General features: G+C 43.9%; 1 protein-coding gene across 3 annotated transcripts; it reads left to right on the top strand.

Moving 5' to 3' along the window:
• Positions 1–634: 634 nt before the first annotated feature.
• On the top strand, positions 635–22,434 carry asmt (acetylserotonin O-methyltransferase). Of its 3 annotated transcripts, none has more exons than XM_081720802.1 (9): positions 635–744; positions 1,126–1,303; positions 1,512–1,641; positions 1,816–1,890; positions 4,648–4,716; positions 6,277–6,395; positions 10,716–10,856; positions 13,505–13,627; positions 21,930–22,434. In XM_081720802.1, the coding sequence occupies exons 1-9, from the start codon at positions 637–639 to the stop codon at positions 22,142–22,144; spliced, it is 1,158 nt and encodes a 385-aa protein (XP_081576928.1). In that variant the 5' UTR covers positions 635–636; the 3' UTR covers positions 22,145–22,434. The 3 variants fall into 3 exon arrangements, with proteins under 3 accessions (XP_081576928.1, XP_026880876.3, XP_081576929.1); XM_081720803.1 differs by having other exon boundaries at positions 650–744; positions 1,083–1,303; XM_027025075.3 differs by lacking the exon at positions 1,816–1,890.
• The last annotated feature ends 285 nt before the right edge of the window (positions 22,435–22,719 follow it).

The raw sequence follows: 22,719 nt of genomic DNA, 5'->3' as shown, positions 1-22,719 counted from the left end.
TGAAATTCCTGATTGAAGGTTTGGAATCAAAAATGTTCTGTGTCTATAGACTGAAGAGATGTTTGACCATTCAGCCACCAATAAAAACCATCCTTACAAACACCAGAGTTGTTTGTTTCTAAAGAGCCGTATCCATCCATTAAAGTTGTTAGGTTTATGATGATTTTGTATTGATTTACACATATAACTTGTTTATATTTCTTGGTTCTTGGTTTAATTTGGTAAATAACATGGAAGATTATTAGACCAATCTGTAGCTACTACTCAGGTTTATATAATAGGTCTTAACACTGACCTTCTCAATAACAAGCTCCAAAAATCACATCCACCATGCTAGTGACATTCTGACCAGCCAACCTAGCCAGCCTGGGTAATCCTGAAATGACCTCGTACAGCCTGTAGTTAGGGCTGTGTCCATTGCACACATTACATTAGGGTTTTCGCAGGGTTGTGGAGTAAGCGCGCTCATCCTGAGTGACCTACTAAAATGCTTAGTCATTTTAAGAGGCCGCCCTGTGGCGGTGCACCTGAGGCCAGACCTCTTCATTTAGCCGTTTGCCCTGGTCCAATCTGTTAATCTGATTATGTTCACTGCTGGTTTGCCCTCCATAAAGCTTCACTCTCATTTATAGAAGAATGAACACACACACACAACCAAACACCTCGGTGAAAATGGCTGGTGCTAAAGAGAATGCATATTCCAGAAGAATTCTGCAGTACATGGAGGGTTTCTTGGTGTCAAAGGTAATGATTGAGTCTATTGCACTATATGCTTCTTTCAGTTAGACATGAATAGTCAAAGATACTCATAAATCATGCAGGATTATTCATTAATGTGGAAGTCATGGCTCATTCTAATTCTTCCATACCTGTATCATATGTACAATATGTACAGTTATTTGTGAAAATTTGTGCAGACAAACCTTTAGGCAGTTGTTTGTCTTACAGTGCATCTAATATTAAAAAAAATAATTTTGCCTAATATGAATTACACTGTACACCAGTACTCTCGCTCTCTCTCTCTCTCTCTCTCTCTCTCTCTCTCTCTCTCTATATATATATATATATATATATATATATAGCTAAGGAACTCTCAGAAATAGCAGCAATCTTTTCTGTATTCAGACCCTCTTCACTGCATGTGAGCTGGGGGTATTTGACCACCTGGATGCCTCAGAGCACCCACTATCTGCCATGGCGGTAGCACAGGGCCTCAGCACCAGCAAGGATGGCATGGAGAGACTCCTCTCAGCATGTGTGGGACTGGAGCTCCTGACCACACAACCCAGTGCAGATGGACAAGGTACAGCAACCAACCAAATGCAGAAGCACTGATGGGGCATGGGTTAAATGGCATTTTAACCAACACACACACACACACACACACCATATTTATGGAAATATATAATCTAGTAGTTTCTGTTTTTGTTTAGCTACTTTTATTGTTTACATTTTTAGTTATTTATTGAAGAATGTTTAACAAGCTCCATTTGAATTGTATACATGTACAGTCCTCTACAGTAACACAGAAATGTCCACCATGTTTCTGACGAAGTCAAGTCCTCAGTCATTGTACCACTCAATTGAGTACAGCTCCAACACCATCTACCTCTGCTGGCATTACCTGAAAGATGCAGTCAGGTAGGAACCACTTGAAACCCTCTTTAACTGTGGAGCTCCTTGACTGAGTCAAGCACAAACATACAGTGAGAAAATAATGCTACTAGTGCCAATGAATATAACATTGTTTTTATACAGTACCACAAAAATATTATTTAAAAAATATTATTGAAAAATCTGCTTCTTGGCTACTAGGTGGCACCGCTGCTCAAGACATATTCTGCAGTGCAGAGGCAAGCTGTTTGGTTCAGGGTTCAGGTTCCTGCTAAGGTAACCAAAGCCAGGAAGGAGACGCCTGACGTGGTGTGGAGTGATGGTTGGCCATTGGTTTGAACAGATAGGAGGAGTCTCACACCTCCAAGCTCATACTGCTGTGTTGGCCCGGAAATTGGTTATTGATCCATTTAAAATAATATCTGTAAAGAGAATTTCAAGGACATTGCAAACATATATATGCGTATATTAAATTATTTTGTTAGCATAATTATTATTGTAACATCTTTAGATATTACAAATTGAAGAGAAGATCAAAGGAATTATAGATTAAAAAAAAAATCCAATCCAGTACACCTTTAATTGAAGCCTAAAGGCAGGTTCTGAATCCCGATAACACATTTATTAAATAAATGGCATCATCTCATGCAGCAAGACAGGCCAGACGCTCACGGGTCAAACAGTTTATTAACTTCACAGACAGTTTAGGAAATAATCCAGAAAAAAAGGTCCAAGAGGCAAACAAATCCACAAGGGCAAATCCAGAATCAGAGTATCTGAAAACATGGCAGTAAGACCAGGGGCAAACAGGAGTAATGCGGACTAGAAACGTAAACAGGTCAATACATAATTAAACAGAAGATAAACATACAACACTTCACAACGAGGACGTGAGTGAGCAGCATATATAAGTCAAATTGATTGATTTAGCTGTTTTTGCAGCTTTACAAATATATGGGTCTTGGTACTTAATGAGAAAGCCAGCGGCAAAAGGGGAAAGAGAATCTCCCTGGATGGGACTGAGGACGAAACCTTGAGAGGACCAAAACACAAGAGGGAACCCAACCAGCTAATAAACGATTCCTAATAAACGATTCCTAATAAACGATTCATTCTTTATTTAGTCCAAGTGGCCACTTCAGTGTACATGTCAGAGTCTCAGCTACTCTATTGGGTGTAGGGTGGCAAACTGTATCTGCATCCATTAGAGAAGATGGCGAGGCTGGATGGATAGGGCAGCATAGGTTCATTTATTGGTGGCGCTGGGGCATTTTTGGTGACATGTTAGATGGTTTGTCACCGATCAGCAGGTGTAATCCAGTGTTGGCATCATCTCTGCGGCAACACGCAAATGCAACAGTCAGTTGTCGTTAGACCTTCTAAACATGAACAATGCATCAACAGTCCATGCTGAGTAGATGTGACAGTGGTCAGCACACAGCTCTCTGTCTCGCCGAGACATCGCGTTCTATTCAGATTATCATCACAAACCCGAGTGGATGCATGAAGTGGCTGGACAACAGCGTCGGCACCTCAGATAATCAGCAAGCTCTACCACCAGGGCACCAGGCTCTGCACCTTTATCTACAGTTACCCCAAAAGCTTGAGTAAACATGTAAGTCTTTAGCCTGGATTTAAACACAGAGTGTGTCCAAGTCCCAAATAAAAGCCGGAAAGGTTGTTCTATAACTGACTGGCTTTATAGGAGAAGGCTCTACCCCGAGCTGTAATCTGCCTAATTCTAAGAATTATAATTCTAAGAACCAAGAGAAACCCTGCAGTTTGCAGTAGGGCCAGTGGCTTATCATGTACAATGAGTTCACTCACATTCTGTGGGGCCAGACCATTTCACGTTTTACATGCCAACAGGATAATTTTCTAGAGTCAATTCTACATTTAACTGAGAGTTGAGCTGCAAGAATAAGACTAATGTCAAATGTTCTATAGTCATGGCCAAATGTCTTGAGACTAGCAAAAATTTGGGTTTTCACAAAGTTTTCTGCTACAGTTTTTATGGTGGAAATTTGCATTAACTCTAGACTGTGAAGAATGATCAGATGAACTGCAATTAATTGCTAAGTCACTCCTTGCCTTGAAAATGAACTTAGTCACAAAAATTACTCCATTCTATCCACTGCATTTCAGCTCTGCCACAAAATGGCCTGCTAACATTTCAGTGATCTCGTTAGCTCAAGAGAAAGTGTTAATGAGGACAAAGAAGCTGATATCACTGTCGTGCTGATTAGATGAGCACGCTGGTTGCTTTAAAAGGGTGGTGGTGCTTGAAGTTTTCTTCTGTTAACCATGGTTACCGCCAAGGAAACACGTGCAGTCATCATTGCTTTGCATCAAAAGGGCTTCACAGAATTACTTTGACCTGAAGAGCAGTAGACTAGCAGTAACACATCACATGCCAGTTCATCACTCTGGAACCAATCTTTGACAGCAGAACTGATATAGATTTACATCTTAATTATAACAACCACTATGACTGAAGAATTCATGTATGCATTCTATAAAAATGCATGTTTGCTTAAATGTTTGGCTGACCCTAAACTTCCCATTTGCTTTCATTACTAAGTACATTTCAGACTTCAGATTTTTTTTAAGTACAGGGAAATGTGTCAAAGAGGGTTAAGGGCCCAACAGTGGCAACTTAGCAGTGGTGTGGCTTGAAATGGAAATCTTACCAGTCAAGTACTTTAACCACTGAGCTACCACTGCCCCACCCAAGCTTGGAGTACTTCATGAAGTTTGAGTATGCTGAACTCTCAAGATCAACCAGTAATTAGTAAACAGTACTCACTGAATGCCTTCTTACAACAGTATATTCTAATAAGATATTTGGGAATATGGAGTAAATACTGTATAAATTCACCTCATATCTTAAAGATATACATGGAATATACATGTTTATGTACTTCTGAAAACATCAGCCTTCTGTGGAACTAGATCTGACTCGAGGATGCTCAAGTTTCACGTTCAAAGTATATTTATCCTCCATGATTTGCTCTCGTGTCTCTCCGTTTTCAGGGAGGGTAAGAACCAGTATGAGAAGGCTTTTGGAGTGAGCTCCAAGGATCTGTTTGAAGCTCTCTACAGGTGAGCTTCTCTTCTCTGAAGACGACGTTTTGTGTGTGTGTGTGTGTGCGCGTGCATAGACATTCTGAATATTCCCGCGGTGCATCTCGCTGCTCTCTATGCATCTGTCAGGTCAGAGCACAGTCGTCGCTCTGCCCTGCAACAGCTGTGAGGTCACACACAGGAGTAGCATTTCTGGGTCACGTTCTGGTGCACAGAAGCTGAAAACAGCATTTGGATATTCTGCTCAAAGACACTATGAGAAAAAGACCTCAGGGTACTATCACACCAGTCACTCTGGACAGAGCCGGCTGTTCTCAGAACAATGCGAAACACACACACACACACACACACACACACACACAACCCCCCCCCCCCCCCCTCATACATAGACACACTCTCTCTCTCTCTCTCCCTCAAATATATCCACACAGTTTCAATATCAGTGTCTGTTGCCTAAGGCGAGGAAGAATAATTCCACTTTCTAGAGGTTCATAAGAGGCTTAAAACTGGGACTGACTGCCTGTTGGACTAGAATATATTTTTCATGAGGTAACATGGAGAAAAAGTTAGACTTTGAAAAGTGGCATCTTAAGCAAAGGGTAAATGTGGTTTGTTAACATTTCTGTAGGAGAATTAGGACTAATACCATGTTTAAATTCTTCCTAAAATTACCAAATTACTTTTCAATAAAAATCAAATTTTCCACATCCTTTCAGACAGTTTCACCCAAAACTCAAGGGGGGGCGCACTGCTTGCTCTATGTTTTGTGAGATTATTCTGCCATAGAGGAATGTCAATCACTTCTGGGTCCAATGAAGCACCTTGTAGAAGGGACGTGAACATGCAGCCATGTATTAAGACCATCACTTGGTGTCAGCTCAGTAACTTAAGAGTATATATTTTCAAGTGAAGTAATGTACTGCTGAGCTGAACCATACATTAGCTGAGATAATACGTTTTACCACTTCACAGTCCTGTAAAGTCATGTAGATTGTCTGAAGACAGAGGTCAGCTGAAGAAACAACCAAATTCTTTGTAAAGCTGGAGTGGAGTGCATGTGTTTCGAACATGAACAAGTCACAATGTAATTAAAGAGATTTATGCCTCTTATAAATCAAGAAAGTGAAAGTCTGCAGATGTCGAAAAAAGAATTCGGTAGATGTGGCATAACTTGAGGCTTCGTCTGAGCTGTCTGCTGTTGTGATTGCAAAGACCAGCACTCCCTCCGGGGTTATGAGCCACAGCTGACTAATACATGGTAGCCCTCGGGGTCTTCTCTGATGTGAGAGGCTTGCCACTCAGGTGGTGGAACACCCTGGGCTAGATCGGGCTCCAGGACAGGCATCTGCACAGATGCCTTCCTGTCTGAATGTAAAAGCCACGCTCGGCATGATCTGGGGGACCAAAAACCCCTTTAGTGAATTCTGAAGAAAAACGAGCTGAAGAAATGGCGCTGTCTGTGCTGGTTGTATGTGGGCCATGCCCTCACAGTCCTGGGGTAAACTGAGATTCACTATGTTGTTTTGTGTTCTACAAAAAGTGAAGTGTGCTGGCTGTCACACATGGTATGTGTTGCAGGTCTGATGAAGAAATGGTGAAGTTCATGCAGCTTATGAACTCTGTGTGGAACATCTGTGGGAAGGATGTGCTTACTGCGTTCGACCTGTCTCCATTTAAGAGCATCTATGACCTCGGAGGTAGGCAGGTTCCTAATGAGTCTGATGTGTTTCCAGAGAACACAGAGGCACCCAAATAGCAAAAAATCCTTTAAACTGAGTTTTGGATTTAGAACAAATGGCTGTGTGTCGTCTTAAAAGCATTTGAATTTTCCATGTATTTACATTGCCTGGATTCACATGATGACAAAACACAATCAACCACTTCTAGTGGAAGCAAGTAACCATGGGATCCAAGTATCACATACTGCTAAACACACAGTACTAAACATATCCTAACACACAGTACTAAACACGTCTTTGCATGTCCTAAGCACTCTGACACAGCTTTCTATCAATAAACATGCAGTCCAACAGCCTACTACAGAGTGGAATTAGTTTTGTGCTGTTTGTCCCAGTGAGATCCAGTTTGTTGGCAGTAATGGGCTTTTCCTTCATACACTTATTCACAAATTTGCCCCAGAATATAGCGTTGACACTTGTGGCTCTTACTCCATTTGAGCACAAGAAGAAGAGCATTGATTCGTGCGTCCTGACTTGCAGACATCACCCATGTATGGGAGTGTCTTTTTAGGACAGGCACGCTGGGTCACCCTCAATGCTATCTGCCCCACCCCCATCCACAGCCCCACTGCTCAAAGGTCCTCCCAGTATGCACTGCTCCCGCACAGAGGAGGCCAGAGTGGCACATGCTCGCACAAGGCTTGACTCCGGGAGATTAGAACACGATCTCGTTAGTGTGAGATTTTCAGCTCCGATCCCTATTTAACTGCATAAAAGCAGGGGTAGAACCGGACACTGTAAAGCCAGCCCTGAGCAGCACGGTATTCACCTTATGTTGTGCCCTTGAGAGAGACGGAACTGGAGTGACAATGCTGGCAAGGATAGTGCATAACAACATATGAACACATGGTGGTGCTCCTGTGTTACTCCTGTTTAAGTACTGGCTGTATGAGAAGGTTGATAAACTCCCAGACAGCAGTTCAACTGGCTCTGAATATACTGTGCATAAGAAATAGAAGAATCATTGTTGCTTATTTTGGCTTTATATCTATGAATGTCATTGTAGACTAGTGATATGTAGCGTTCTATTATTCAGATAAAGTTCATCACCAGGTTTCATACATGTGTAAATGGCAGCTTCTAATTAAAGCACCTATTTAGGCTGACTATCTAGTGCCCTCCACTCTCTGATACCACGCTAATAGTACAGTTTTTACTTAACATATTCATATTTAATTGTGTCTATCACATTCAGACCTAATCCTAAAATAGTTGTGCAACTTGGCAGGTTTGTGTCAGTAAGTGGTGCTATAGATTAGTGTAAGGACTATTATGATAAACAAGGAATCACACATGATACATATGTAATATGTAACACAAGTGTCTTGACTCCAAGGAGGATCTGCAAAGAAAAACTTTTAAATCAATTAATCCACATAGTAATTACATAGTGTCAGCAATGATCAATCCAATTATAATTTGGTCATGTAGGAAATCTGAGATGAAACTAATTCTTAGCCATGGGTATGAGGTTTTGATCTTGGGGAGGAGACCGTGGCCAGTATATGGTGATATATGTTGATAACTGGAGTAATGCTCCATGATGCATAATGACAGGTTACACTGCTCCCTTTCTCTGACGGTGAACAGAAAGCTCCAGACACAGATTTATAAGAACAGCTTTACGTGTCGGTTGTGCAAGTACTGAACCGTGAGTCGGCTAGTTAAAGCTGGGGTTGAAGGTGAGGGACAAAAAAAGTCCACTAGATGGAGCTGTGGAGGTAGTCCCGGAGATGACTCAAACACATTCACGCGGACACACGCAGCTCGGCTCACCCTGCTGAGACAGACCCCTGAAGGTCGTGCCAGCCTATGTCTAATGTTGAGGAAGCACTGCGGATGTCCTCTACCTATCTCTTGCTCTCCCTCTCTCTGTTTGTCTTTGTTTTTCAGTGTTCCACCCCTCTTTCTATCTGCTCCCCTCTTCTGTGTGCCCCCCCCCCCATCCACGGAATTGCAGTCCTATACAAAGGTTAACACCAAACACTAGAGAGGCTTTATACTGAATGCATTCTGATTACTATATAATGAGGAGACAAATTACATTCCCATAAGGAAGTCAGTCATATTTTGTTTTATTAAATTATTAGCGGACTACACAATGGTGCAGTCCTAGCATAGTAGAACCTCGGCTGTAGAATATGTACGGCCGTTCATATTGAAACCCCAAGCGTGGAGACGCGTCTCGTGCTGACCGGTCGACATCTCTCTTCATGTCTTTTATGCACACACTGGGAAATATCGTGGATGTGACAGGTATAGGTAGTCACATGAGATTATAAACGACACTATTCACGTGATGGTGCCTTACAACAGCTCAAATATTAATCTCTTTTACTGAGACAATAAGACGCCGCATCTCTCGATTGTGCGAGAAGCGTGTGGCCCACGAGCCCCTAGCTGTCCCGCGGTTGGTCGGAAATGCAGCACAGACTCCCGTTTGAAACCTCTGCGGAGAATTAACTTTTTTTGCAGCTAGTTAAGAATGACATATTTCATAAACAGAAGAGGGAAACCTTCTGGGTAGAGGCCCATCAAATTGTTTTGTCACGCTAATTACAGAAATGGGAAGACCAAAGAAGCTCCGGCGCCGTGACAGCCACTGAGATGCGCTGCTCACGCGCTGAGATGCGGCGCTCACGCGCTGAACGGAGACAACATCCACTTGTCCTCTTGTCAGTGCAGGACTTTTCTAGCGTCACTAATTCTCGGCAGAGGTGTGCCGCCCCGCCATAATAGCACTATAGCTCCCTTTTGTTTGACAAGGTGGGACTTCTTTTTCATCATTTATTTCTCACAGTGATTATATTGGGTATCACTTTAAGATTATGGAGCTGTGAGATTTTTGTAGATTACACTCTCAGGATTTCAATAAAAGTTTCATCTGGCAACTAATAATGAAGGGCAGTGTTCTGCACTGTTGTTCAGCAAAGAAAATTCTTGAAAGGAAGGCTCATCCTCCAAAGAGTGGAGGTTGGGGCGGACTACAAAAACAGCCACACCGCCTTAGATATCGCTGCTGTCATATTCGACAAGAGACTTTGTAGCAGGGTGCTGCCCTGTATATTTATGCCGTCACTAATTGTTCCTGGCCTAAATGCAATGCGGTAAGGGGCTAAAGTTTTGAGACGACTGGTCAGGCTGAAGTGGTGTTCTGGCATTGCAGTGTGTGTGTGTGTTTCTCATGTTGCAGTGGTGCTCTGGTGAAGCGCTCTGTGTGTGTGTGTGTGTGTTTCTCATGTTGCAGTGGTGCTCTGGTGAAGCACTCTGTGTGTGTGTGTGTGTGTGTGTGTTTCTCATGTTGCAGTGGTGCTCTGGTGAAGCGCTCTGTGTGTGTGTGTTTCTCATGTTGCAGTGGTGCTCTGGTGAAGCGCTCTGTGTGTGTGTGTGTGTGTGTGTGTGTGTTTCTCATGTTGCAGTGGTGCTCTGGTGAAGCGCTCTGTGTGTGTGTGTGTGTGTGTGTGTGTGTGTGTGTTTCTCATGTTGCAGTGGTGCTCTGGTGAAGCGCTCTGTGTGTGTGTTTTTCTCAGGCTGCAGTGGTGCTCTGGTGAAGCGCTCTGTGTGTGTGTGTGTGTGTGTTTCTCATGTTGCAGTGGTGCTCTGGTGAAGCGCTCTGTGTGTGTGTGTGTGTGTTTCTCATGTTGCAGTGGTGCTCTGGTGAAGCGCTCTGTGTGTGTGTGTGTGTGTGTGTGTGTGTGTTTCTCATGTTGCAGTGGTGCTCTGGTGAAGCGCTCTGTGTGTGTGTGTGTGTGTGTGTGTGTGTGTGTGTTTCTCATGTTGCAGTGGTGCTCTGGTGAAGCGCTCTGTGTGTGTGTTTTTCTCAGGCTGCAGTGGTGCTCTGGTGAAGCGCTCTGTGTGTGTGTGTGTGTGTGTGTTTCTCATGTTGCAGTGGTGCTCTGGTGAAGCGCTCTGTGTGTGTGTGTGTGTGTTTCTCATGTTGCAGTGGTGCTCTGGTGAAGCGCTCTGTGTGTGTGTGTGTGTGTGTGTGTGTTTCTCATGTTGCAGTGGTGCTCTGGTGAAGCGCTCTGTGTGTGTTTCTCATGTTGCAGTGGTGCTCTGGTGAAGCGCTCTGTGTGTGTGTGTGTGTGTGTGTGTTTCTCATGTTGCAGTGGTGCTCTGGTGAAGCGCTCTGTGTGTGTGTGTGTTTTTCTCAGGCTGCAGTGGTGCTCTGGTGAAGCGCTCTGTGTGTGTGTTTGTGTTTCTCAGGCTGCAGTGGTGCTCTGGCGAAGCGCTCTGTGTGTGTGTGTGTGTGTGTGTGTGTGTGTGTGTGTTTCTCAGGCTGCAGTGGTGCTCTGGCGAAGCTGTGTGTCTCAGTCTACCCTGAGTGCACAGTAACCATTTTCGACCTCCCAAAGGTCACGGAAACATGCCGCAAGCACTTCCTGTCGGACGAGGACGTGAGGATCTCTCTCCATAAAGGTAGGAGTGTGTGGTGGGGGGTGGGGGAGTGACTCATCCTCCTATGGGGGAGGAGGTGTTGAGGGAGGAGACAAGCCTTCTGTTTTCTGCCAGTACTGAGCTCATGCTGCGATCAGTGTCATCACAAAGACAGCAAGGTTAAGATTTCTTCCCAGGCGTCATCCAAGGTTTCAGATTAGCTGGATGTCATTGACTGAAGGGATGAGCTTCAAGACTTGTGATATAACAAATAAAAGGTAAACAAAAAATGTATTTTAACATAGAAATTAAGAAGTAAAAATAATAAGTTTGCTTGGGTCACCCGCACCCTATCCATATCTCCTACTTGTTTCAGAATGTAGAGGAACCATTGATTTGTAAAATATGAAACACACCTATTAAAGACTTTAAGTCATCCAAGTTCCAGTTCACATTATTTTTAGGCAACAATTACACTTAATTACATGTTAATGCACAAGAAGTCTTTATGACTATGTGGGCTCGGGTTTTCAGTTGAGAGTGTGTGCTGTGTGTAGTTGGCTGCAGATTCTCACCAGTATATTAACTGGATGTTAGAGCATTGTGCAGTTTGTTGACTGGGTACGGAGGAAGGTGCTATACAAGTGTAACTTCATATCATATGCATATAATGTAAGTATGTGTATAATGTGTATATAACGTATACACTATATTGCCAAAAGTATTCGTCTGTTTGCCTTCATGTGCATATGAATTTGAGTGACATCCTAATCTTAATCCATAGGGTTTAATATAATGTCAGACCACCCTTTGTATCTATAACAACTTCAGATCCTCTGGGAAGGCTTTCCACAAGGTTTAGGAGTGTGTTTATGGGAATGTTTGACCAGAAGCACATTTGTGAGGTCAGACACTGGTGTTGGACGAGAAGGCCTGGCTCGCAGTCTCCACTCTAATTCATCCCAAAGGTGTTTTATCGGGTTGAGGACAGGACTCTGTGCAGACCAGTCAAGTTCTTCCACACCAAACGCGCTCATCCATGTCTTTATGGACCTTACTTTGTACACTGGTGCGTAGTCATGTTGGAACAGGAAGGGGCAATTCCCAAGCTATTCCCACAAAGTTGGGAGCATGAAATTGTCCAAAATCTCTTGGTATGCTGAAGCATTAACAGTTTCTTTCACTGGAACTAAGGGGCCAAGCCCAACTCACAACCCCCCCCCACCAAACTTAACGCTTGGCACAATACGGTCAGACAACTACCGTTCTCCTGGCAACCGCCAAACCCAGACTCGTCCATCGGATTGACAGATGAAGAAGCATGATGCGTCACTCCAGAGAAGATGTCTCTGCTGCTCTAGAGTCCAGTGGCCGCATGCTTTGCATTGCGCTTGGTGATGTAAGGCTTGGATGCAGCTGCTCGACCATGGAAACCAATTCCATGACGCTCTCTACCCGCTGTTCTTCGGCTAATCTGAAGGCCACATGAAGTTTGCAGGTCTGTAGTGATAGACTGCAGAAAGTCGGCGACCTCTGCGCACATTTTACGTGGCCTCCCACTTCCTGTCTGAGTTGCTGTCACTCCCAATTGTTTCCACTTTGTTATAATACTACTGACAGTTGACCGTGGAATATTTAGTAGTGAGGAAAATTCATGACTGGACTTGTTGCAAACAGTGGCATCATATCACGGTACCACGCTAGAATTCACTGAGCTCCTGAGAGCGATCCATTCTTTCACAAATGTTTGTAGAAGCCGTCTGCATGCCTAGGTGCTTGGTTTTATACACCTGTGGCCATGGAAGTGATTGGAACACCTGAATTCAATTATTTGGATGGGTGAGTGAATACCTTTGGCAATATATAACATCAATGAATGAGTGTCAGTGTGGGGTGATGCATACATCCATAAATATCTGAAAATATTTTCTTCTTAAGATTATCTATATTTGGTATAGTCTTGGTACAGAATGCTGTAATCTTTTAAAATCATTTCAAATCAAAATAAGCCTCACAAACAAACACATGGCAGCTCATTCCTTGCTTTACCCTTGGTGGCATTCAGGGAGAAAAACTAGAGACCTCAGCACTGTGAATACACATCTATGTTAGATCTATGCGTGTATGCCATTCTCACCTGCATTTAATTGGCAGAACAAACACCCTGTGAGCAGTGAGCCACTGTAAAGGGACGACCCTTTAGACAGAGAATCTGGATGAGCCCAAGGGCAACAGCTAACCTTTCAAATCAAACCAAATTTATTTATATAGCACTTTTTACAACAGATGTCAAAGCAGCTTTACAAATGTTCAAGTCCGAGCCTCTAGTGAGCAAGACAAGGGTGACAGTGGTGAGGAAAAAGGCCCTAGAATATGAGGAAGAAACCACAAAGGGGGGGGCATCCTCCTCTGGCCAAAAACTGAACTCTTTCAGGTGAAGAAGAGTGATTAATAATGGACAGGCAGGTATTCTTAGTTTTGTAAATTACACATTAATAATGAGCAATTGTGTTGGTTGCCTCATTAAGACTGAGAAGAATGAACTCTCTTGGAGCCAGGACTCACTGCTTATGAGTGGATGATTGGATCTTTCTGCGTTGGTGTGAGGATTAGGATGCATAAATGCGCACTCATGCTTGTGTGTTTGTGTGTGCGTGCATGTATGCACATACGCATGTGTGTTTCTATAGGAGACTTCTTTAAAGACACTCTTCCAGATGCTGATCTCTTTATCCTGGCGAGGATACTGCATGACTGGAAAGAGGAACGGTGTATACTTCTGCTGGACAAGGTTTACAAGTCATGCAAACCAGGTACACAAACTCACTCACTCACTCAATCACACACACTCACTCTCGCTCTCTCTCTCACTGAGACCCCCCCCCCCCCACACACACTTACTTCTATAAACACACACACACATTCTTGTTGTGAGACATCAACATGCAGCTGATCTACTGACATGCACAAGTGTGTGTGTATGTTATTCTGGCACATCCAAATATGTGTTTGCCTGCTTATGTACAAAAATAAAAGTATATGTTGGTGTGCATTGAAACTTTTCTCAGTATTTCTCTCAGTGTTGGATGAGCAGACACACTACGTACCACACTATCCACTACACATCTGTCCCTGAGCCCATACACACTCACTCACTCACTCAAATACAGACATACACTCATACTGAGGAGCTAAGATCCATGATAGAGATTTAATCTCAAATCCACTATCATCTGGCAACCAGAGGGGTTATAAGCCCATGGTGATCCTCCTGAACAAAGACTTTGTGGATGGGGAACACAGCTATTGTGTTGAATGAGCTGCTTCTCCTCACTGGGCCATGAATTTACACACTCATTCTTCTCCCCCCATTGTGTTGGTTTAATTGTATCATCAATATCTCACTCTCTCTCTCTCTCTCTCTCTGTTCAGTAAGCTTTATTGGCATGACCATATTCATTTACAGTATTCCCAAAGCAGGATTACAGTAAAACAACATGAATGAGCCTTTGCAATGTTAAGGAAATTAAGAACTCTGTGTTAATGATAGAAATGGAAATAATAATAATGAAAAAATCCTGAATTTGGCAAGAAGGAACACGAAGTCAAGATGAGAAAGGCAAAGAAGTGAAAAGAATGGAAGATAAAAGCAGAGGAAATATTCGGTCTATTGACTGTCCCTCATGTTGTGTCTGGCAGATATGCACAATCATATCAGAATATTATGATCACCCCTGGAAAACACTACTTTTATGGGATGTTGTAGAGCCGCCGTAGCGAAGATGGACTTAACTGAGTGTCTCCCAATGTTATGACATTGGTGTTCCATGGGCCGTTGATGCCAGATTGGAATGACGACTTCGGTGAGTGGCAGAGAGGAATCGATGTGCCACAGTGAACAAACACAGGAGCAGCGAGTAAAGTGTCAGGGATCACCACTGAGTGAACAGTGTTGTGTCTGGGTCTGCGAAGTCACCAATGTTAAGGCGCCAACTTTAACCAAGGTTCATTGTTAACGTTACCTCCAGTTTGCATGGGAGTACCGTAATTGGACACTGGAGGATTGGAGAAATGCTGCCTTCTTAGACAAATCCAGGTTCATGCTGGATAAAGTGGATGAACAGTGGTGTACATGCCCACAAAAGCATGGGAACTGCCTCCAAGAGACAACTGTGGGCCAAATGCAGGCTGTGTTAGTGGCAGCGTACATGTCTGGGGGACGTTTTCATGACATGATCTTGGACCACTAACACCGCAGCATGAGTCTCTGAAGCCAACAGGTATTTGGCAATCCTATCGGCTCATGTGTACCCATACATGTTGATGTTCTATCCTGATGGTAATGGTGCCTAGCAACAGGATAACAGCCCACCTCACGGCGCAAGAGTGGTGCATGTGTGGTTTCAGAAACATGACTTTGGTGTCCTTCCCTGGCCTAATAACTAGCCTGATCTCAATCCAGTGGTGCACATCTGGGAACACTTGGATTGCCAAGTTCACCATGCTGACCTACAACAATAAAATCTATAGGACCTCAGTGCTCTGCTGCAGTTAGAAGGGAGACGGGTGCCTCTGGATACCTGCGTCACCTAATACAGTGCATGCAACGATGTCTCGCTAGTCTCATCCAAACCAAGGGTGGCTATTCCCACTATTAGGTAGATGGTCACAATATTCTGATATGACTATGCATATGACCCAGATACAGTGCCGCTTTCTTCCTTTTCTCTTAATAGGATGGGAAGTTTGTGAATATCATCTCGAATTATGTGGCATAACTTCAGCATGTTTGATCAAGTATTTCAGTGAGAAAGTACAGTTCCATGCTGGCCACCCATTTCTTATATTGGCCAGGCTGTGTTCACTGAGTCTGTACTTTGTCAATGTGCTTCTGTCTTTAATATCATCATTGTTAGCAGATAGTCTGCTACAGTGTATGGTCATATTCGGGCCAGATAGCACTGCTCCAGCAGGTCCAGGGCCCAGATCTGGCAGTACTGCTACAGCCCCTGTTCAGTGTGGGACAGCGGATGAGGTCATCTGCATAGAGCAGAAATTTGATTTCTGAGTCGTGTAGAGTGAGACCAGGTGCTGCACAGCATCCTAAAATCGTGGCCAGTTCGTTGATATGAAATGTTGAATAATGTTGGGCTTAAGCAGCAGCCTGGCCTCACTCTGCACTCCTGAGAAAAGAACACGGTCCTTTTGTTGCCAATCTTTATACCACATCTATAGTTTGTGTATATGGATTAATGAATGTCATATTCTTTACCCCCTACATGGATTTCCAGTAATTTTTAGAACAGACCATTGTGCCAAGCTGTCAAAGGTCTATGAAACTTGTTTTAATTTTGTTTTTATTTTGGCTAACATGTAAATCAGTTAGGGTGTGTAAGGTGTTGATATGATCTGATGCGTGGTGATTTGGTATGAATACAATCTGACTTTTGCTCAAGACACTGTGCTTCATAAGGAAGTCTATACGTCTTGAATTAAACAATACTACAGAGCGCTGTGTGTTAGCCACGTGTCATTGTTTTGAATAGCCAACTGGTGTGATTTAGATTTATTAAGAGTGTTCCAGAGTTCACAAAAACTATTTGTAATTATGGACTCCTCACTTGGTGCCAGTTGTACTTGTGTGTATTGTGCTTTTTGGATTCTGAGTGTACGTTTGTACGGTCTCAGTTTTACACAATACTGAAGGCATTCAACTGCATTATTTGGGTTTGATAATTTCCTTAATTCTTTCCAGATTTTAACATTCTCTGTCAAACCACTTGTTTATTTGTTTATTTGTTTTTTTTGGGGGGGGGGTGTTCCTTGATAGTTTTATCTTACATAATTGAGCAGTGGTAGTAAATATTTGATTTGTGTTCTTGACTTGCCTTCATTACTGTAAGTGTATGTGGTCTCCAGAAAGGTATTTCTGGAACTCTTCTGTACTGTTTTTGGCTGGTCTGTACAATCTCCTGATGTTGTCCAGCTCACTGTTAGTCTCTGTCCTTTCAGTGAACACAATAATTTGGTTGACGGCGGGATTAGAGGAGAGAATGCACTGACAGAGAGGCTCCAAATCTCTTATTTAATCCACTCTGCTATTTCCATGAGATGAGCAAAAGGTGCATCTCCCCAAAGAGTCCCCTCATAACCTATCACTGAAGATTATTGTTTATAGCACTTATCATTGTTTAAGATAGACCTTATATATTTTGCACTTCTAGGTATCAGCATTCATCCCTGTATTCTACAGAATTCTAGTTCATTGTATGTTTAATTCTAATCTACTGTACTTGGATATATTCTATGAGTAAATGACAAAGCACTTTTGTAAGTTGCTCTGGATAACAGTGTCTGCTAAATGCCGTGAATGTAAATGTAAATGCCGTGCTTCTCCTGGTAGTCCCGAGTCCTGGAGAGAGGTTGGCAAGTCGCACCAATAAGTCTTTGCCACATCTGAGCAGATAATAACCTGGACATCAGGGGGAACCCTTGACAGAGCATCTGGGACAACATTGGTGCACCCTTTCCTATAATGAACCCTGAAGCCAAAGGCTTGGGGCCTCAGTGTTCACCTAGTAAAAACCGCACTCAACCCAACATCACTGGCATCTTTCTGTACATGGTGTTCGAGATCTCTTCAAGGCTGAGCTAGAACTGGGGAGGACTGAAGGGCCTCTCTGAACTTCATGAAAGCGTGTTGGCACTCCTCTGTCCACTCCCAGCATGTGTTCTTTTTCTTCAGCTGGATTAGTGGAGCTGAAATCTCTGCTAGGTAAGGGATAAACTTGTGGTACCAGCCTACCAGATTCTCTGCAGACTCTTAATATCCATAGGTGGTGGATATTCACATCACTCTTAACTTTTCTGGGTCTGCTTCTACCCCTTGATCTGATACCACATGGCCCACGAACGTAAGGTGGGTCTGGAAGAGGTGACATGGCATTGGGTAGGTATCCAGGCATGTTTTGGCATGCAGACCATGGTAATCTACACAAAAATGGTAGGACCTATCTGGTTTAGGCACTAAGACCACAGGAGCCTCCCAGGAAGAGGAGGGTAGGTCTAGTATTTTCTCTGCCAACATCTTTTGGACATGGTTCTTGATCACTTCCTGCTTTTGGGAGGAGATCCAGTATACTCGTCACCTGACTGGCACCTCATCAGTAGTGTAGCTTCGATGTTGCACAATCTTAGCAGAACCTAAACTCTCTGTCCATACGGTAGACAACTTCTGCAGCAGCGGTCTAGTGGTTCTGATAGAGTGCTGAGGGTTGCTCCTTCATAACAGCCATATAAAAGTTGGTGCCGTCCCCCTTTAGTGAAGATGTTTTCTTATAATGAAACTCATGTACTTTACTGTTGGATATTATTTACTTGTTGTGATAATGTTGGAGGGTGAGCTTGCTAACCACTAGAAAATCTAGCCCCAGCAGAAGAGGCATATGCAGGTTGTTGTCCCTGAGGACATATAGAGGACATATATCTCCATCTTATTTTGAGGTGTCATGAAGACTGAGAAACAATAGAGCCTTCCCGAGGGCTTGGCTCTCCTGCCCATAAACCCTCACAAAAGGCTGGTGGTCACAGCATTGGAGATCTTCATCCCTGGCTATACGTTTCTATAGACTCTCTTGTATGAGGGTGAAGGTGCTTCCAGTATCCAGCACGGTGTCACAAGCAAAGCCCCTGATCTGTACAGGAACCACAAGAAGAGAAGGCTCAGCATGCATAGATGCAATCTCAACCTCTCTGCTGTTCCCATCCCAACCTTTTTTTTGTGTGGTTTCTTGGAGGCTTGGCAGTCACCACTGCTTGCATTTTGGACTCTGTTCCAGTACTTTTTAGAGGACACCGTCTTTCTCTACCAGGAAGCTCGACTTCACTAGTTGGTCCATAGTGGTTACTACTTCCCTTAACCCACTAGCAAGATGAGGATTACAGGCATTTAAAATCCTCCTGACCATCTCCTCCACTGCCATCTCAGGTTGCCACTTCTGGCACAAAGCCCTATAGTCATAAGCGAAGTCTCGGAGGCGTTGGTTCCTCAGGAAGAAAAGCTTCTAAGAATGCAGTCTTGAACATCGCCCAGTCCTTTATCTTGGCTCCGGATGCTAACCACCAACTCCGAGCAGGCCCAAGGAGAAGAGAATTCAGTGTGACAAACAGCTCAGGGTCACTCAGGGGTCTTAGGGTTAATTTTTTTTTTTTTCTTCACATTGCTCTCTAAAGTTTGTGACACTGTTAGTGCTGGTTGTCTGTCCAAACCTAGGGAAATCCATCCGAATAGAAGGAGAGGAAGGAGCACTCATAGGGAAGGCACTCATCCCACTGTGGAACGCTCTCGCTGTGGGAGCGGATGATGCGGTCGGTTTCCATGTGCGGCAGATGCTTTGTCAGATGTTCTCTCTCATCTGCCCCTCCCACACCTGATCTCTACAGTGTAGGCGGTCAACAATCACATGGTCAAAATGACTGAACCTCTCACCTATGTATGTCTTGATATCCTCCGCTAATCTCTCCATGGAAGACTTCAACCTATCTTCTCTTACAAGGGAAGAGTCAGCTACATCTTTCAGCAGAACTTCCACAGTGTCCATTCTTTCCTCAAGATTTATGAGATCTTCCTCCAACATTCCTCCTTACAATTATAAAACCGAGCGAAACGGAAACAAACACAAACAGTTACAAAATACAACTCAAAGAAAAACTTAACGGCTGGCCCCAAAGTGCGTCACTACCATTATAAAAGGCGTTATTCAATCCCCGTACGGGATACCCCCATCAGGACTCTCACAAACACAAACAAAGACAGGGTGGTGCGACTAACACCAGCGCTGTAATATTTTCAAACGAACTAACGTTGAAATGTAGGATAACCTTCCCCTCAACATGTGTATACAATAACACACCTTACAAGTAGTAATATTATACAAATGTACCCACCACAATATCATACATCAGGTCATCCAACACAACCGCTTTGGCAGCAGTAAAGGCGCTCCTAACAGGGAAGGAGTGAGCACGGTAAACCAGATGGAGACTCGGCAGTCTCTCTACCACTTTACAGTTTTGTCCACGGTCAATAATACCCCTGGACAAGAGAGGGGAAAAAAATCCTATCCCTTCAGGTGTATTTCAACTGTATGAAAGTGGAGGGAGAAGATGGGAACTTTTCCCAAGTGAAGTCCCACGACCTGCTGCTTCCGTGTGTTCAAATAAAACCCCTGTTTCATTGCTAGTCCATTCAGGATCATCCTGCCCATTGGGTGATCAGTCCCAACTACTCACATCTGCCCCGGAGGGGATGAGCCTTGAACCCGTGCGCACCCTCTCCTCACGGGCTATGCACTCAACCGACAACACCGGTACAAAAAACAAAAAGGAAAAAGGTTGATACACATGTACACATTATTGATCATATGTGATCGTTACAACAGTGCCAGAGTTTTTGTTGTTGTGTTGAAAATCCTTCTTCAGAACTATTAATCCCAAGGCTGAAGGGTTCAGGCCTTGGACATTCCACATGCTAATCAACAGAGAAGCCACGTGTTATAGTGCTTTTGTTTAAAATTAGATAAACCAGGAAAACTAAAACTATACTAAATCAGTGAACTGTCTGTTGTACGTGAATGTAAAGATGTTTTGTAAGGTAAGCTAGTGTTAATATTCTTCAGAAAAGTATTTAATAAGTGTTCAGGGCTCAGTGTGTTTTTTAGTTATATGCCTATTCTACAATAAGGGCAAAGGGATGTAGTTTTCTTTTCTTTTTCTTTTTTTGGGGGGGGGGTGTTTGTTTTTTGTTATGTCAGTTTTGTATAGATGTACTGCCATAGTTGTTTGATTTCACTGCAATATTTAGATTTTCACCTCAGTAGTTCGATTTCATCTCAGTATAATTCGGTGGTGTTCTCAGAATAGCTGCGCTGCTGCTGTGTGGCAGGCCCTGGTACAGAGATGCAGTGGGGTGTGGTCCTGAAGCAACAGCACTGATCTGGGGGTGTGTCCAGGCTGCTATGGGTCGGGTCCTGGGGGAGAGCTGCTGCTCTGGAGGTATAGCCAGATTGGTCAAGCTGGTGTGATATAGAAGGTTGGTTCAATTGGTGAAGTGATGTATGCTGGTTGGGGTTGACTTCTTATTGGGTCTTTGTATTGGAGCAGGTTCTCTACATTCCTCTTTAGCTGCTGCAGTGACTCCTTTAGCTGGTTTTTGATGTGTTCCAGTTGGTCCCTGAGATACAATGTGTCTTTGCTGATGGTGAGAATGGTCTGGATGTGCTTCCTCAATTCTACAAGCTCGAGGTAGAGGCTGGTAGAGGCTGTCTCTGATGTGTGCTACAGTGGAGTGGAAGCGAGGGCTTGAGTGAGCGGCAGTGGCATCTGAGGGAGACCCGTCTTCTACAGTGAAGTCTGAGGGAGACCCATCTTCTACAGTGAAGTCTGAGGGAGACCCGTCTTCTACAGTGGCGTCCGAGGGAGACCCGTCTTCTACAGTGGCGTCCGAGGGAGACCCGTCTTCTACAGTGGCGTCCAAGGGAGACCCGTCTTCTACAGTGGCGTCTGAGAGAAACTTGTCTTCTATTTTTTTAAGCCGGAGAAAAGCTCCTTCTTTTCTTCAGTGTAGTTTCACTCCCTTGCACCATCACTGTACTGTTTTGGTAGAGGTTAGTTAGAAATCTGCTTTCTGGCTCTTCCTCACAGTCCTCAAAATGTTTATTTGACAGCCCTTGCAGATCCGTCATTTCCCAATGCATTCAAAGTGTTTGCATACCGAATGCCGTGCAGTAGTGTTATCTGTGTGGAAGAGCACACTGGTGATGCATTTTTTCCCTTAATAAGACTGCAGTCTTTGAACAATGTCTCTGAGTTTTCTCTTTGTTTTTTGGTTTTTTTGCATTGCTGTCTCACATTGAATTTGTGCAGGGAACTCAAAGGGGGCAGAACAAGTGGCTACTGCTGCTGAGGAAGCTGCCTTGGTGATATAATGTTTAATGACGCCATGGTGGTGTGTGTGTGTGTGTGTGTGTGTGTGTGTGTGTGTGTGTGTGTGTGTGTGTGTGTGTGTGTGTGTGTGTGTGTATATGTGTGTGTGGGTGTGTGGGTGTGTGTGTGTAGGCGGTGGTGTGCTGTTGGTAGAGGCTCTTCTCTCTGAAGACAACAGCGGCCCCGTAACTGCTCAGCTCTACTCCCTCAACATGCTGGTTCAGACAGAAGGGCGGGAGCGTAAGGGTTCGGAGTACACCCGCCTCCTCTCCGCCGCCGGCTTCTCCTCCGTCCACATCCACAGTGCTGGCCACATCTACAGCGTCATACTGGCTCTGAAGGGCTGACTCCAGCTGAGCATGCCCTGGTGCCCAGCTCCTCTCTCCTCATGAACCAATCAGACTGCGTGTGAAGGCGGAGGTGAAGGTGGCCATGGCAGACATCTTGCTTCACATGGAGCCTCATAGACTTTGAGGAGAGGGCAGAGCTCTAACCACTGTAGCCAGATCAGTACCGCTGCCCTATGAAACATGTCAGTCTTGCTGCGCCTCCGCTAACATTTTGTCTGGCTTTCCTCAAGGGAGGAGGGATTGAATTAAATGTAGAGTAAATAAAATAAAAGTTTTGCTGAAGAAGATTTATTTATAGCGATGGTTTAACTGATGATTTTCTTATTTCCTTATCCATTCTACACCACGTGAACTCTGTGCTGCAATTACAGATTATAAATTCCTCATGACACCATGGACATTTGCATGATCTTAAGATGGTACATTCAGTGTCAACCCCTGCTTCTTAATATAATGAACAGAGTGCATACCTGTCCATGGCTGTTCAGCTCTTTCGGTGTAATCTTAGGCCACTGTTACAAAATGGACCCAGCCTATATAGGGATGGCTGTAATAAGTCAGGGCTCAAGCAC

The sequence above is a fragment of the Electrophorus electricus genome, chromosome 9, assembly GCF_041902795.1.
Source record: "Electrophorus electricus isolate QZ-2024a chromosome 9, ASM4190279v1, whole genome shotgun sequence".
Classification (NCBI taxonomy): domain Eukaryota; kingdom Metazoa; phylum Chordata; class Actinopteri; order Gymnotiformes; family Gymnotidae; genus Electrophorus; species Electrophorus electricus.
Note: the sequence above shows the minus strand (reverse complement) of the source record. Positions and strands in the feature narration are given on the sequence as shown.

Excerpts from the sequence above, each read along its gene's own strand:
- asmt (XM_081720802.1), top strand. The coding sequence starts at position 637 with ATGAACACACACACACAACCAAACACCTCGGTGAAAATGGCTGGTGCT. Across the intron at positions 1,642-1,815 it reads TACCTGAAAGATGCAGTCAG|GTGGCACCGCTGCTCAAGAC; the intron begins GTAGGAACCACT and ends CTTGGCTACTAG. Across the intron at positions 6,396-10,715 it reads GAGCATCTATGACCTCGGAG|GCTGCAGTGGTGCTCTGGCG; the intron begins GTAGGCAGGTTC and ends TGTGTTTCTCAG.